Raw genomic sequence first — 16,670 nt, forward strand, 5'->3', positions numbered from 1 at the left:
TCTTAATTAAAATCAATTCATAAAGTCAGATAAGTCACTCTCATGTCGCCACCTACTGCTGAAGAGAACACTGAACGAATCCGTGAGTGAATCAACCGATTCACTATTATGAATCACAACCCCCCCTCCGCTAGAGGGAAACATATGAAGGTTTGGAACTGAAACATCTTTTCCGGGTTTCAGGACTACAAACTAAACAGCACTACAACAACAGAGCAACAGAGAAAGTGCCCGCAAAACTTTATTGGTTGGTTGTAACGGTGGGGTTTTCAAAATGGTCCGCGTGTGTGCTTTTCCAGGATGCTTTAACCGTGAGAAACCCCTCAGACTCCGCCAGTCGGCGTCATCGCATGAGGAAAGTTTGACTTTTCACTCGTTGCCCCTTCAAGACTTTAAAAGGTTGAATCTGTGGCTGAACGCTGTTCGTCGAGACACAAAGTCATCAATTCGGAACATCCGTGGACTGAGGGTGTGCAGTGAACATTTCGCACAGGACGATTTCAGTCTGAACAGAGGAAGTAAACGACGACTGAAATCAACCGCTGTACCGAAATGTAATGAGGTAACGTTTATGTGTGGAAATAAAGTTAACACACTGCAGTTGAAAACATTACTAGTTTTCACCATAAATACCCAGTTGATTATGTTCCACATGATGTGTGTATCTTAAAATGTAATGTTTAAACTTACAAATGCCACTTTATTAAATATATACTAATTTAACTACGTTTCTAGCATAAGGTTTGTATTTCATTTTTTTTCTCAAGGTTTTGACCCACTAATTCAGAAAAAAAAAACAATGCAAGCTGCTATAATAAAAAGGTTTGGAATACTATTATTGTTGTTATTTATATTATTATTAATAATAAAATAATAATATTTTTATTAGTAATTACTGTTACTATTTAAAGTGGAAGTTATTCTGTCAAGTTTACATTTTCTGTCCACTACAACGAAAACCTCTAACAATCACAAATAATGTAAAACACTATTCAAATTACATAATTCAAAAACATGGATGCATTTATTTGGTCATGGGACAGACTGCAGGTGAACATATTTTCACACAACAACTTTACCCTTCTGTATTTGCACATTACATCCTTTATTTACTTTATTTCACTTGTATGTTTTTTTTTTTACTTCTTTCTCTCTTTTTTAAAATGTATAATGCAGGTTGTAACAACATCCGTCTTTTACTAATGTTCTGAGTTTCTGTAATCTATTGTTGACTGTTTTTGAAACCAATAAGAAATTGCATATTACATGGAAGTAAAAACAAGTATATTACATGAACGTCGCCGCTTTCACTTCCCAAGGAAGTATCCGCCTTCTTTAAGGTGATTGGTCAGTTTGTTTAGGAAGTAAATCATCGCCTCATTTCAATTGGCCAAGACACGTCACGTGACGGTTGTACAACCAAGTTTCTTACTGACCGAGCAGGCTGTTATGCGAGTTCTCGCACGATAATACACATTTACAAAACAATTCCAACGTCGGAAACGTAGAATCAGGTTCAGCTTTATTTTTCGCACTGTGTTGGTTATAATCTTCAGCTGCGTTTAATGTTTGCGAATAGCTTACTCTGGTTTCACGGTACGGACGTGCGGCGCACTTGGGACTTTGACATCACACATACAGTATGACCGCGACGATACCTTGAGAACTGTAATGCAGTCATTGATTTGCCTGATTCAGTCTTCAACATGATAAATGATCTATTATGTAGTTGTTAGGTGGTCACGCAGTCCGGACAAACGCCCGTATACAGTTACATGCCGACCAGGTAAGAATGACGATCATAAGTGTGTTTGTCTCTGCTTTTGATACATTGTATGTTTATATAATATCAAGATGCTGTTGCAGCTGTTTCATTTCATTGGCTGATGTCTAATGGCACAGATACAAGAGATTAGTCCTGTGTACTTTTCTCCCTAAATAATATAGTTAATGTTAATAATCAACATTAACAATAATGTAATAATGTAATTAATAATCAAGTTAGTGGACTGGATAAAAGTAAAGGGAAAACCGTTTGTCAGATTGCTCTTAGTACGAAGTAGTTGTGTAGCTTTACTTCAATTCAGATTAAGTTATAAAATTACAGTAGTAAACCGAGCAAGACATAGCATAGCAGATCTGAAAACATAGCAGTGACCGCTGTTTCTTTCTTTTTTTTTTTTTTGACTGATATGTGGAAATTTAGAGAAAAAGTAATAATGTGTATGTAAAAGTTCAGAAGCTTTGAGCTGAAAATTGTGTTTTTGTTATGTATTGCACAATTATTAAAACAAAAGTATGATAATTTACAATTGATAATTTAATTATGGATATAAAAATCATAATATAATGATTTACGTTATTTATAATATTATTTATAATCAGAAATAAAATAAAATAAGTTTCATGTTTCCTGTGGATATTTGTAACTGATAGACTAAGATTGTCTGATTTATGATGATAATAGTATATGTAGTTGTTATCCCTACTATATTACTTACAATAATAAGTTAAACAAATAAATATAAAAATTATAATTGCTCTGTAAATAAACTTAATGAGTATTTAAGAAAATTATCACATTTCATGATACAGTTGGGTAGGGGTGCCCAAACTTTTTCTAATGAGGGGCCACAAACCAAACTTGATTGAGGGTATGCCGAAGGTAAATATACTAAATTAAGGTTTCCATTGGTAATTTCTTAATCTATTTAATGTACAGAAATAACTAGAAAACATTGTTTATAATAGCCAATGCTGTATATATTTAAACATTTTCATAATGATCTTATTACTGTTAAAAACAGTCCCATTTATAACAAAATGGAGTTACACTAGTCAAGCTGCACTTGTTTTTGCTTTGATTTCCTATGTGACTATTTATATTTTAAAAAATCTGATTAATTTGCAAATATGTAATTGAAACATTTAATTTCATATAGATTTTTTTGTGGCTCAGCAAAAAAACAAACAAAATAGGTTACATTAAACTAGAAATTACAATATCTTTTAAAGGCATTTGCTCCAACCCTTCCCATCATTCTCACTCTCCTCTCAGATGGGATGGTGTGCCAAGTCAAATGATACAATGTGCCAACTTTGGCCCGCGTGCCCTAGTTTGGGCATGTCTGCTATTGGATGGGGAAGTTTTATCCCAAAAATGAATAGTCTGTCAGATGAAGAACAGCTGGAGTCAAAGATTGGTTAAAACACAGATAGACAGAAAATTCCACATCTGCATACGACTCCGAACATTATCTCCAATGATTACTTGGTCATCAAGCATACAAAGGTCAGACAGCCCAGTAGGCTATTTAGAGCTGACCCCAAATCAGTAAGAATGGTCCACTAAAGAATAGAACACACACAAAGTACAAACTGTTTTATCCTTGAGGCCGTTTCTTGTGCTCTCAGCCATCTTATTAACACTGGTAGAATATACATCTTGCCTCTGGCAGCTAACTAAGCATAGAAATTCTCTTTCATACATTAGAATCATTAACCATACATTAATATTATTTATTCTTTGACGCACAGTAAAATTCTTATCTAGTGGCTGCTGATTAAGTACCACAAATGTCCAGTTCCACATGAGAGGTTCCCTTCAATGGGCTTGAAGATCACTTGGCATACAGAAAAAGCAATGACATGCATATGATTCATATCAGAAAATCCCCTCCCTTTAATACAATTGTAAACATAAAATAATATGTGAGATTATACTCTTACACAAATATTTAAAAAAATATTTTTTTTTTACCTTAAGAAAATATTTTGGTGGAACCTTTGGAGTTCCTAGTACTGTTTGTGTTTAAACAAATTATTTATAACCTCTTTTCATTGAAAAACATTGGAAGATGATTGGTGCATGTTTAACTTACAAATATACATTACATTCCACCTAAAATAGGAGCGCGTGCAGATAAGTATCATGCTGCTCTATGAAAACATGGGACCATTATTGATTGCAGGTTCGTTATTGCACTAAGCCATTTCATTTTCTTGTCACCTTAGTCCCTTTTTTAATCCGGGGTCGCCACAGCGGAATGAACCACCATCTTATCCAGCACGTTTTTAAGCAGCGGATGCCCTTCCAGCCGCAACCCATCTCTGGGAAACATCCACACAAACTCAAACATCCACACACACGCTACGGACAATTTTAGCCAGGGCCGGATTAACCAATGGGCCTTATGGGCACAGGCCCAGGGGCCCGTGCGCACCAGGGGCCCCTGCGAGGGGGGAGAAAAAAAGACAATTTTGGAGTGTCTTTTTAGGCTAATTGCAAATAGCGCATCTAGTTGGACTAAACTATTCAGGGTTTACGCCCATCGATGCCTGATTGATAGAGATAAGATGAGTAAAGAGCAGTGTAATTATATAGCCGCAGTGGCGCACCTTGTAAGACACACGGCATCATCTTTTGACGCGATTAATCATAACATCGGTTCGAATCCACCATCAGCTGAATTCGTGCTACTTTTATTTCTCCCCATTACATATCAGATTGGAAATATATTTATTTTTAACAGGAAAGAAACATTTTTTTAAAATAATGCAAATGTGATATAAAGTCACAAGTGTCTCGTGGGTATTTAATAATGTTTAGCCTTATTATAGGCGCCTGCCGCGCCTCCCTCTCTTCAAAAACTCTATTGCTCAGACAACTGTATTTCCTCTGAGCAAAAAAAATCGCGATCACATATTAATATTATTATTATATTTAAATTGCCTTTCTTTCTTTAACTAAACAGAATGCTGTAATTGGTCAAGTGCGGAAACGTCAGTTTTGTAATAACCCGTACTAAACTGAGCGGACTTCAGTGTAACGTTATATCTGTCATAGATCAAAAATGAGTGGACAAGTGGATTTAGCAAACGCGAGAGAAAGAGGAGAGGAGGCATCTTTATTGAGGCATTTTCCATACACACCTTCTTCAAACAGACCCGTGATCAGGAGAATGAGGGTACTTTAAATGATGAGTAGCTAGCATTAACCAGGCGGAGGAGGCTAACGGCAGCGCAGCGCGGACTGGATTCATCGGGTGAGAGACAGACAGAAAAGGAGAGAGAGAGAGAGAGAGAGAGAGAGAGAGAGGCCCAGAAGAGGAGAGAGAGGGGAGAGAAGAGGTTAGAGGTATAGTGTCTGTGATTTCGGATACTTTTAGGTTTATAATCAAGTCTTCATCACGAGAAGAGTAGAGAAAATACAGGGAGAGGAGGAGAGAGACAGTAAATCAGTGTTAGTATTATGAAAGACTCAGATTCATAGAACTCAGATTCATAGAACTGTATACATACATATATATATATATATATATATATATATATATATATATATATATATATATATATATATATATATATATATATATATATGTAGTTTTAGCTATGTAGTTTTATTAGTATTTTTATTTAATGCTTTGAAAAATAATTTAAATCTTTGCAGACTATAAATACATATGTACTATATATCATTTATTTAAATATGTGGGCAACAAATTATAGATTCATTTTATTTAAAAATTATTATATTATTCTTATTTTTTTAATTCAACTATAGGGGTGCGGCCAGGTAGGGGGCCTTACAAGATAATGTGCCCAGGGGCCCCTGAGTTCTTAATCCGGGCCTGATTTTAGCCTACCTAATTCACCTGTACCACATGTCTTTTGACTGTGGGGGAAACCAGAGCACTCGGAGGAAACCCACACGACGCAGGAAGAACGTACAAATTCCCCACAGAAACGCCAACTGAGCCAAGGCTCGAACCAGCGACCATCTTACTGTGAGGCGACAGCACTACCTACTGCGCCACTGCGTCGCCCCTCTAAGCCATATCAGGATTTTTTATTTATTTAGATAGTCATGCAGACTACAAAATATTCAGACTTTTGTGCTTGTTCCCAACAGACCTTCTCCATCTGTCTCTTCCTTTTTCTTTCTCTACCTTTCTTCTGTGTCATCATTTTCCGGCTGAATGCTGCAGGCATTGCCTCAGATTAGGAGAGCGGTCAAGAGGGTTCAGCGAATTGGAGCCCAGATCATCCCAATGGCTCAGAACTGCAATACATCCTCCACACAGAAAAATGGCAGCGCCACAGCAGCGATTCTCATCATAGGAGATGAGATCCTCAAGGTAAAGAACAGTAGCTTTTGACTACACTCACCGGCTCACTTATCTAGGACTGCAACAAGTGATTTAAATAAATGTATTAATCTAAGAATCGCTTACATTCATCCTATTCGAATCCAAATCGTAGATACTAGTTAATCAATATTTCAAAATGTAATTTCCCATTCTTCGTGTTGTCCACCAAACAATATGCAATTAGAAGGTAATGAATTCCAATAGAGTGACTGTATTTATCAGTTGTAAAATGTTAGTTACATGTTGAGAAAGAAAAAAACTTTATAAGACTTTATTTGGAGTGCATGCTTAATGGTCCCATGAAATTAAAATAAAGTTTTTAAAATGTTAGAATCAGTATTATTTGTTTTTAGGATATCTATTAGCTAGTGTGCCCCAGAACAGTAACAAAATTCGTATTTAGAAGATTTAAAACTGATATAAACATGTAAAGCTTGTCAGGGGGCCTGCAGGTGTTTTATTCTATGGTATGCACAAATCCAGCACTGCCCTGCCCCCTTCCCCCAGTCATGTCAAGAAACACTGATGCTAACTGTCAAAGGCTACATTATTTATGGGCATTTGTTACGACATAATTTGTTTCCTTTTTAATTTTAATATTTAGTTGAAATCTAAATGTAATAAAAGCACATCAGCACCAAGGATAAATCGTGAGAAGTAATCTTTCAAATTATGACATAATAAAAATTGCAAACATATGACAGAAGATTGTGATACAATACATTTAGTGACGCTTTCATTAAATCCTTACTTTCCACTGATCGAAAATCAAAAATAGACAAAAAATCTCAAACAAAAGTAGAATTTGTATATTTTTCTTGGAAAAAAATTTTTTTTATTAATGTTAAAAAAAAATTTTAACGATTTTTGTTTATATTTTGTCTCTTTGTTTGAATATTTTTCTTGGTCATCTAAATATTTTTCTTTGTCAGTTATTACAGCTGGATCTGATCTGTCTGATAAAAGAGACAGTTTCTCCGGCTCAGGTGCTGATAAGACTAAAACACAAACACACACCTTTATTTGTTGTCATTCTTTCTTTGGCAATATATCGCAGTGTATACTGTTTAATAATCAATTTAAATTATCTAATAAAAAAATATAAATAAAAAGCAACATTAATTTTCTTTTTGGGGATAATTCACTCAAAGCAAATTAATGGCAAGAGGGGTGTGGTTATAAATGTGGCTGAAGCTGTCAAACTGAGAAGAAAAGGTTCAAACTTTGATTTGTAAAAAGAATTCTCATTGAACAAACTCGCATTGATTAATTGTTATCTTTAAGAATTAACAATATGCACCAGCAACATAAATGTTGTTCAGTTTGATTACACAAAGTTTTTATTATAAAGCACTCATTATTAGGATAACTTGAATAATAAATATTAACAAATTAACCAAAGAAGTGTCTGGGGAGAGGGAAGTCTGGAGTTCTCTCCTAAAGCTTGGTTTATACTTCTGCGTCAAGTGACCGGCGTAACCCACGGCGCATGCACAAGCATAGCTGTGCATTTATACTTGTGCGCGCTGTCTCTGTTGGTCTGCAATAACACTTCAGAAATGCTAGCTGGCAGTGAGGTGTAAATGTTCCTCTGTGTTGAGTTTCTTCGCTGCTATTTTGCTTTTACTGAACACTTTCGGGATGTACAAGTGGCTCAAACTCGCTCATTTTGAGGCAGGAACCGGCGGATAACTTTAACTATGAGGTAAACACAAAAGAAAAAATTCCATCCGGAGCTCCTTCACGGGACTTCCCACTTGTAAACAATCGCTCCATTAGGCTTGCACCATTCACGTGGCTCTCGGTCCCGCCCAGACTCGTCAGCGCTACCAAGCTGACCAATCACAGAGCTTGCGCTACGCGTCGTTGTAACATGTAGTTACATTTTTTTGAGAAGTGCACGTCAGCGACGCAGACGGCCACGGCAAATGGCTATGCGTCAGCGCCGTAGCATACGCTGACGTTTGACCCAGAAGTATAAATCAGCCTTAAAACTGCTGCCCCGCGACCTGGCCCCGGACAAGTGGATGACATTGACATGGCAAATGTGATGTTGTTGATTTTCATTATTAGAATTTATTAGATTTCTGCCCTTCAATTACTCTTTGCCTTCGGTTTTATATGACAGTTAAGAAGTTTACATGAATTTTTGGAACCCGTTTTCCAACAGTTGACAGAAGTTTTCACTTGTGGTGCTGAAGTAAACTCTTTTAGAATCATCTAGAAAGCAGAAAGTTAAAATCATGTGCTTTCATTTCAGGGTCACACTGTCGACACTAACAGTGCCTTCTTGTGTCGTGGCCTTCGAAAGCTTGGCATCACGGTGGAGCGCATCACTGTGGTACCGGACGTCCAGGAAGTCATCGCTAAAGAAGTTTCTCAGCTTTCCTCCACCGTTACTCACCTCATCACATCAGGTGGCATTGGTCCCACCCATGATGATGTCACTTTTGAGAGCGTTGCTATGGCATTTGGAGAAGAACTTTATGCCCACCCTGAAATGACAAAGCTAGTGGAGGGATTTTTTGGTACAGTCACTTCTGACAGTGCCCCCATGAAGCTTGCTATGGTCCCAGCATCTGCAAAACTCAATTTTGGCATAGACCCTCAGACAGGCCAACGAAACCGATTCCCGCTAGTCAGCGTTCACAACGTATACATATTTCCTGGCATCCCTTCTCTACTTGAGAAGTCTTTCAATGGACTTAGCCATCTATTTTCAGGGTCTGGTACCACCTTTCACACCCGTGAAGTATTCGTGAATGCAGATGAGACTGAGATAGCCCAGAGTCTCTCAAAACTGCAGGCAGGTTGGGGCAAGCGTGTCTCTTTGGGCTCTTATCCAGACTGGCTTAGTAATTATCATCGTGTCCGACTGGTTCTGGACACAGACAGTGTAGAGGAAGTGGAACGGGCTCGAACTCAATTAATAGAAGAGCTTCCTAAAGGATCGGTGGTTCCCCTTGTCCCTGACCCGATCTCTGTCGCAGCTCAAGAGGTTTACCTGCTCTCTAAAAGTGGTGAGCTTCTTTATATCCGTATTTAAGAGCTCTTGTTACAGTTTTTGATCTTGAGATTTAAATCTGTTTTACTCGGTTGAGAAAAACCTTGTTAAACTGGTGTGAAATTAGCTGTAAGATTTGAAAGCTTGCCTTGCCTATTATCTTCCAGAGACACAGTTGGGGAAGAAAGTAGCTGCAGCATTGGGGACCATTGAGATGGCGTTGGATAAATATTCCGTTAATGAGATCTGTGTTGGCTTTAATGGTGGCAAGGACTGCACAGCTCTACTACATCTATATTATGCTGCACTGAAACGGTAAGAAAGACTTAATTAAGGATAAAGAGGATGACAAAAAAAGTCTACGGGGCAGATTTACAGTAAAAATAATTTTGTGTAGTGCCTTTTTTGTTGTCCAATATATGGTGACTTTTTAAAATTAATGAAAAAAGTAATTTCAAGGCTGCCTATAAAAAAAAAAAAAAAAAAATATATATATATATATATATATATATATATATATATATATTTTTTTTTTTTTTTTAATGGATCATTCAGTACCAAAAACAATGAAATTTCTTCATTCCATTGGACAAAATGTATCCCTTTAAGTCTTGTTGAGATTAACATGAGAATGACATATTAGTAGGAGACCTCCAAAACAAAAATGGCAATCATTAAAATAGTATAATATGGGAACTATGTTTTAAACTATAAATAATAATTATATTTATAGTATATATATATATAATATATATAATATATATATATATATATATATATATATATATATATATATATATATATATATATATATATATATATATATATATAATAACAATAATTTTAAAATAACTTATAATTATTGTTTATACAATAGTTATTCTGCTAAAACCTATGTACAATACAACTACAAAACTGCATACAGTACATTTAGTATTTATTACCTTAAATTAGGGCTGCACGATATTGGAAAAATATAACATTGCAATATTTTTTTTTTATTGTGTTATGAATACATTTTTATTATACGAGTTGAATAACTATTTGGAAAGAATTTAAAGTGCATCTGGAAATTATTCATAGCGCTTAATTTTTTTTTTTTTATGTTACAGCCTCATTCCAAAATGCATTAAATCCTAAATTAATTAAATTAATTTATTTCCTCAAAATTCTACACCCAATACCCAATGATAACAATGTGAAAAAGAGTTTTTGTACATAACATGTACATCACATGTACATAAGTATTCACAGCCTTTGCTCAGTACTTTGTTGAAGCACCTTTGGCAGCAATTACAGCCTCAAGTCTTTTTAAATATGATATCACAAGCTTGGCACACCTGTCTTTGGGAATATTTGCCCATTCCTCTTTGCAGTATCTCTCAAGCTCTAGCAGATTGGTTGGGAAGCGACGTTGTACAGCCATTTTGAGATGTTCAATAGGATTTAGGTCTGGGCTATTGGCTGGGTCACTCAAGGACATTTACCGAGTTGTTGTAAAGCCACTCCATTGATATTTTGGCAGTGTTTTTTGCATCATTGTCTTGCTGAAAGATGAACTGTCAAGAGCACTCTGAAGCAGGTTTCCATTTAGGATGTCTCTGTACATTGCTGGATTCGTCTTTCCCTCTATCCTGACTAGTGTTCCAGTTCCTGCTGCTGAAAAACATCCCCACAGCATGATGCTGCACCACCATCTTTTTCACATTATCATTATGGGGTATTGTGTGTGGAGTTTTGAGGAAATAAACTAATTTAATACATTTTGGAATAAGGCTCTAACATAGGAAAATGTGGAAAAAGTGAAGCGCTATGAATACTTTCCGCATACACTGTATCATTTTAGATTGATAGGAATGATTCTGTGGGAGTACAGATGCATAAAATATATCAATCTGCAAGCAACAAGATTCAATAAAGAAAAAGATACCAATTAAAGAAATGGGTTGAGTTGAACTGAGTTCAGGTGTACAATGACACATTTGCTAAATGATGCATTATAATCCAGACTCAACATTTGCGAAATGATAAATTATAATCCAGACTCAACATCTGCGTATGCTCCTGATTTGACTATTGTGAATTATCACATTTGCGGTATTGATGCTGAAATGAACAGAAGATAGAACAGTCTAGCTTAAGTTCCACAGATAGCCAGTGGTCATGTTAAGCTTATTTGGGCTTTTTCTTGCTCCTCCACTAGACTCACATTGGATGTGCTGATGTTCTTTACAGTACTAAATCAAATGCAAGCGTCATATATCTTAAAAAAATGAATATGCCTTGATTTAGTTTTTTCTCTCTCTACCTTTTTACATGTTTTAGGAGGTATCCAGATGGTAAAGACCGACTAAAAGCACTGTACATTCGCATTGTCTCTCCTTTTCCAGAAATGGAGAGGTTTTTGCAGGACACAATTAAAAGGTAAGACAAGACTCATTTAAAAAAAAAAGCTACAGCTGTGATTTAAGGGAAGATATAACAGAAATCTACACTGTTTTTCTTACCTCCTAAGTAGGTAAAACACTGACTGGTGTCTTTGGCATCTCTCCCAGAATGGTTTGGCTATATTAGAAAACAGTATGCGTAGACGCTTGATTTAGTTTTTCTGATTCAAACAGCTGTTCTGATAAATTTCCTCAATAGTGAAGTTTTCAAACAGGCTGTGAGCACTTGCAAAGCTATTCTGCTGATGTTAGTGCCACCAGTCATGCTTGTTTACCCTCATGTATGAAATAGGATCTGGCTCCATTCAGTCTAAACTCGCTTGTGAGAGAGATGTTAAAGTGAGAAGTGCCTTCTGCAAACCCTAGCTGACAGTTACTTAACCATGATGAGTCAAACATGGATCCTGCACATCCTGGCCTCATTAATTTATCAGCGTCCATCAAAGCTCCATAGGTGTAATTATTTGGCACAACTCTTTCCCTGTCTTCTGTAGGTATGACCTGGAGCTGTTCTCAGTGGAGGGCAGTATTCGGCAGGCTCTGAATGAGGTGAAGGAAAGGAGGCCAGATTTAAGGGCAGTTCTGATGGGAACGAGACGGACCGACCCTTACTCTCACACTCTGACACCGTTCTGTCCCACAGACCCAGGCTGGCCTGATTACATGAGGGTCAACCCACTGCTGGTAAGAGGGAAATGAAATGTTTGTGTGTGTGTGTGAGAGAGAGAGAGAAAATACCAAATAGATTTGTACATATGGTGTAGGGCTGCACAATATATCGTTTGAGCATCGATATCGCGTTATGTGGTCCGCAGTAGTCACATCGCAAGATATGCAAGATATGACCAGACACTACAGGTCAAAACACAAGATTTGTTTAGACACTGCAGAATTGAACCATAATAGAGTGAAAGTTTATCATCTGCGTGTGTTTTTAAGGACTGTGATTGAGCATTTTAAGATTTCAAAGCATTTTAGTTGTGCATAAAGAAGTTTAATAAAGGTTATTTTTATTGATTTACTTATAAGATGAAGACTAGACAGTGTTATTTTATGTTTAATTATTCGATTTCTGTACCTGAATACTGTTAGACTTTCTCCAACAAAAACATCATCCATGGTTTGTTTTACTTTAATATTTGCTCCATTGTGTTTATTTACGATTGTAGTTACTTATATGTATATAATTAATTACACTTAAAAGATATTTATACTTCACTTCCCAATCAAAAGTAATGATTTAGCAAATAAAGCTATTTAATACTGAGTTCGGACTGCATGATTTTAGCCATGATTTTGACTCGCCGACAAGTTTTGATAAATCGCAGACAAATGCCTGAAATCACAGGTACACCGTTGCTCATTCACATAACAATCACACAGTATGAACTATCAAAGATGCCATCTGAGAGAATCGCCAATGAGACGCCGAAACCCATGAGATATTTTGATATGCTATATATCTGGAGCTGTCAGCGATTCAAATCATGCTGTATGAAACGTGTTCTGATTGAAAATAACATCGGCGATCACCTACAGCCAATGAGAGAGCAACATCCACTAGCGTGGGTGTCTGCAGGCCAGCAGGAGAATGAGGGAGAAGTTAAAAGTGCTTCTTTTCAGTCTATTTGGACTGAAAGAAATGGAGAAAACTAGCGTAAATTTGGCAGGAGATTCTGTCTGTTTGATGTGTCATTTGAGCAATACCAAAACCGGGTCGAAACAGAAAAAGGCGAGGAGAAATTGTGAATTTCCTTCAAAAGCCAGGTGAGCAAAATAAGTCCATATTCCACCCCACTAAAGGCTTATTTCTCATTATGTAGTTAGTAACAAAATATAAATATATATGCAAAATATATTTTTCTATGTCACTTATCGTGTGTGTTTGGTTGTGAGACGTATTTGCAGACAGAGACAAAAGTTGTCGGCGATTCTTCCTATTGTAAAGTCAAATAGTGTGAAACCCCCTGTCGCCGATCCATCTTGCAGTGTAAACACAGCAGCAACGTAACGCTACCCCAGATAGTCATGCAGAGTGAAAACATCTGTGACACGACTATGAAAATTTTGCTGTCTGAACTTGGCATAAGTCATCTGGTGAAATTGTATTTATATTGGACAATTTATATAGCAGAGAACAACATCACAATGTAATTTTTTTCCTTTATCGTGTAGCCTGAATATGGTGTATTAAATATGCGCTTGTATCATATTTACTGTATATTTTGTAATTATTTTGAAAAATACAACTCTACTAACGTGTTGTTTTTCCATTATAATGCGGTACTTTTACATTGTTTTTCAATGTCAGCATTTGCTTGGCGAACATGCATGAATATTATGTGCATCTCACATCTTTTAAAACACCACACACAAGCACCACATTTTTAGATGAAGGTGCACAAAGCTCTGCTTTCAACAGTATTGGTTCCAAAGAAATGGCCGAATCAGAGGAACATGGACAGGGGCTTAGTGACTGTGTCCAGATACCCTTGTGCCCTATGCTGTGCTTTTTAAAAAGACATTATTACAATAAAAGCAGCTATATTTGTTCAATTATTAAATTTAAATAGTTCCTGTAATACAGAATTTTCATCTGTCATTATTCCAGTCTTCACTGCCATTTGTCCTTCAGATATCAGTCTACAATTTGCTGCTCAAGAAACATTTTAGATTATTTGCATTTTATTTTTAAACAATGTTGTTATTTTGATCTTTTTTTGCTTTTATTTTATAACTTCTTTTGACCATATAGAGCAAAATGTGTTGTTGTAAAGATTAAAATTCTTCATATAAATGTAAACAAATGTTTTATCATTGATCATTCATTCATTCATTTTCTTTTTGGCTTAGTCCTTTAATTAATCAGGGGTCACCACAGCAGATTGAACCGCCAACTTATCCAGCATATGTTTTACACAGCAGATGCCCTTCCAGCCACAACCCAGCACTGGGAAACACCCATACACACTTACTCACATACACATACACTAGGGACAATTTGAGCTTATTTAATTCACCTGTACAGCATGTCTTTGGACTGTCAGGGAAACCGAAGCACCCGGAGGAAACCCACAACAACACAGGGAGAACATGCAAACTCGACACAGAAATGCCAACTGACCCAGCCAGGGTTCAAACCAGCAACCTTCTTGCTGAGGCGACAGCACTACCCACTGTGCCACCATGTCACCCACATCACTGGTCATCGAACACCAATAATGATTGATCATAACAATGATTGAGCAGCAAATCAGCATGTTAGAATGATTTCTGAAAGCTGATGTGAAGTTTTGTGTTTAATCAAATAGATGCAGCCCCTGTGAGTAAAAGACACTGTATATCATAACCATATAAGCATGTGTAAACACAACTACTGAGTACTGACACATACAAACAGTCAAAAAAAAAAAAAAAAAGGAAGGGGGTTCACCCATCTTCCAACCTAGTTTCTCTAGTTAGTAAATCACTGTCATGTCTCCCACTCACTCTCATGTAAGCTGGCAGCAGAAACATCCAAGAGATGGTGAATGATGATGAATGAGGCTCTCCAGGATCATTACGCAGCAGCTCCATCATCCTAATCAGTGGTGCTTATGTAAAAGACACGGCAGTACAGAATGTTCTCAGAATTACAAATGACCCCAGATCAGTGTTACTTATGCAACTTTTAGTTGGTTGCCTAATATTCTCCATGGCTTTCTCATTTTGTAGGAATGGACATATCATGACATCTGGTCGTTCCTGAGAACACTGTATGTGCCCTACTGTATTCTCTATGACAAGGGGTGAGTGGCTTTTCTTTACAATCAGTCTACACTCTTCAGATTACATTTTCTCCAGTTTGCTTATGGCCCTGTTTTTCTTCTCAGATACACTTCTTTAGGTAGTATGGATAATTCATACAGGAATCCATCTCTTAAAATGGTGGACGAGAGGGGAGCGACCCGCTATAAACCAGCCTACATGCTGGAAAATGAAGAGGAGGAACGCAACTCGAGGGAATGATGATTCTTCGGATAAAGTTTTTAACCAAGGCCATTTTAACTACCTGTGGTAGTTTGTGTAGTGCCTCTGCCTATGAATGTTGTCAAGGAATGTGAGAAGTATCACTGTATGCTGTATTTAAGATTCATATTAAAACAGTATTAACGTGTCTTCTTTTCAAATCATCAATCTTATGACCAGTGGTAATATTCATGATTTGTGTTTTGTACCTGAAAGAGACTGCGAATTTGCTCTGCATCATCTGAGGAAATCTTGTTTAGTTGGATAACATGAAAAACTGAATGGTTTGTTAATTATGTACTGCGTAAGTTACAGCAAACAAAGACGTAAAAACAATAAAACTGAGTTTTACTTTTGTTGACATCTAGAGAACCTATGTGAGGCATCATACTCATTCATGCTCGTCTCCAGGTAATGAATTGCAGTGTCGGTTTCCGGCCTCACGGGTGCGATGTAGATACGTTGTAGTTTTTTTTTTTTTACAGTATGGTTGTTGTCCGTTTAAAATCTAAAATACTATCTTAATTTTCTCCTTATCCAAGCTAGAATTAATCCAAGACTACTTATATTCTCCCACAGTCAGTTAATGTTACATTCTCTTTTTGCATTGTACAAATCATTTGATAAAAACACCGATATAGTAAAATAACCCTTTTATATAGGCTACATCAGGGGTGTCCAAACTCGGTCCCAGAGGGCCGGTGTCCTGCAAAGTTTAGTTTCAACCCCAATCAGACACACCTCAGCTAGCTAATCAGGCTCTTACTAGGCCTAGAAAAATCGTGTTGAGGCAAGTTGAAGCTAAAACCTGCAGACCTCCGTGACAGTTTTTACACCTCTTGGCTACATAGTTCAAACAAACGCAAATAAAAATGTTATGCCGTCCAGTATTCTAGTTGATGGTAGTGAAATTTAACCATACACTGTAAAAAAATTCCAGGTTTTCACAACAAGTTACTGTAATTTTTCACAGTAAATTACATTAGTATCCCTTCACAGTATTTAACTGAAAAATTCACAGTAATATGTTGTATTCATAATTTTATTGTGAAATTACGGCAG

The 16,670-nt window shown here is 36.6% G+C and overlaps 1 protein-coding gene across 7 annotated transcripts; it reads left to right on the plus strand.

Annotated features, from left to right (window-relative positions):
• Nucleotides 1-217: 217 nt before the first annotated feature.
• flad1 (flavin adenine dinucleotide synthetase 1) lies at nt 218-15,757 on the plus strand. Of its 7 annotated transcripts, none has more exons than XM_087285620.1 (9): nt 218-562; nt 1,730-1,786; nt 5,912-6,137; nt 8,410-9,169; nt 9,321-9,468; nt 11,479-11,577; nt 12,095-12,284; nt 15,315-15,388; nt 15,473-15,757. In XM_087285620.1, the coding sequence occupies exons 3-9, from the start codon at nt 5,979-5,981 to the stop codon at nt 15,606-15,608; spliced, it is 1,566 nt and encodes a 521-aa protein (XP_087141746.1). In that variant the 5' UTR covers nt 218-562; nt 1,730-1,786; nt 5,912-5,978; the 3' UTR covers nt 15,609-15,757.
• Nucleotides 15,758-16,670: the final 913 nt, after the last annotated feature.

This window comes from Danio rerio, chromosome 16 (assembly GCF_052040795.2).
Source record: "Danio rerio strain M-AB ecotype USA chromosome 16, GRCz13ab, whole genome shotgun sequence".
Taxonomy (NCBI): domain Eukaryota; kingdom Metazoa; phylum Chordata; class Actinopteri; order Cypriniformes; family Danionidae; genus Danio; species Danio rerio.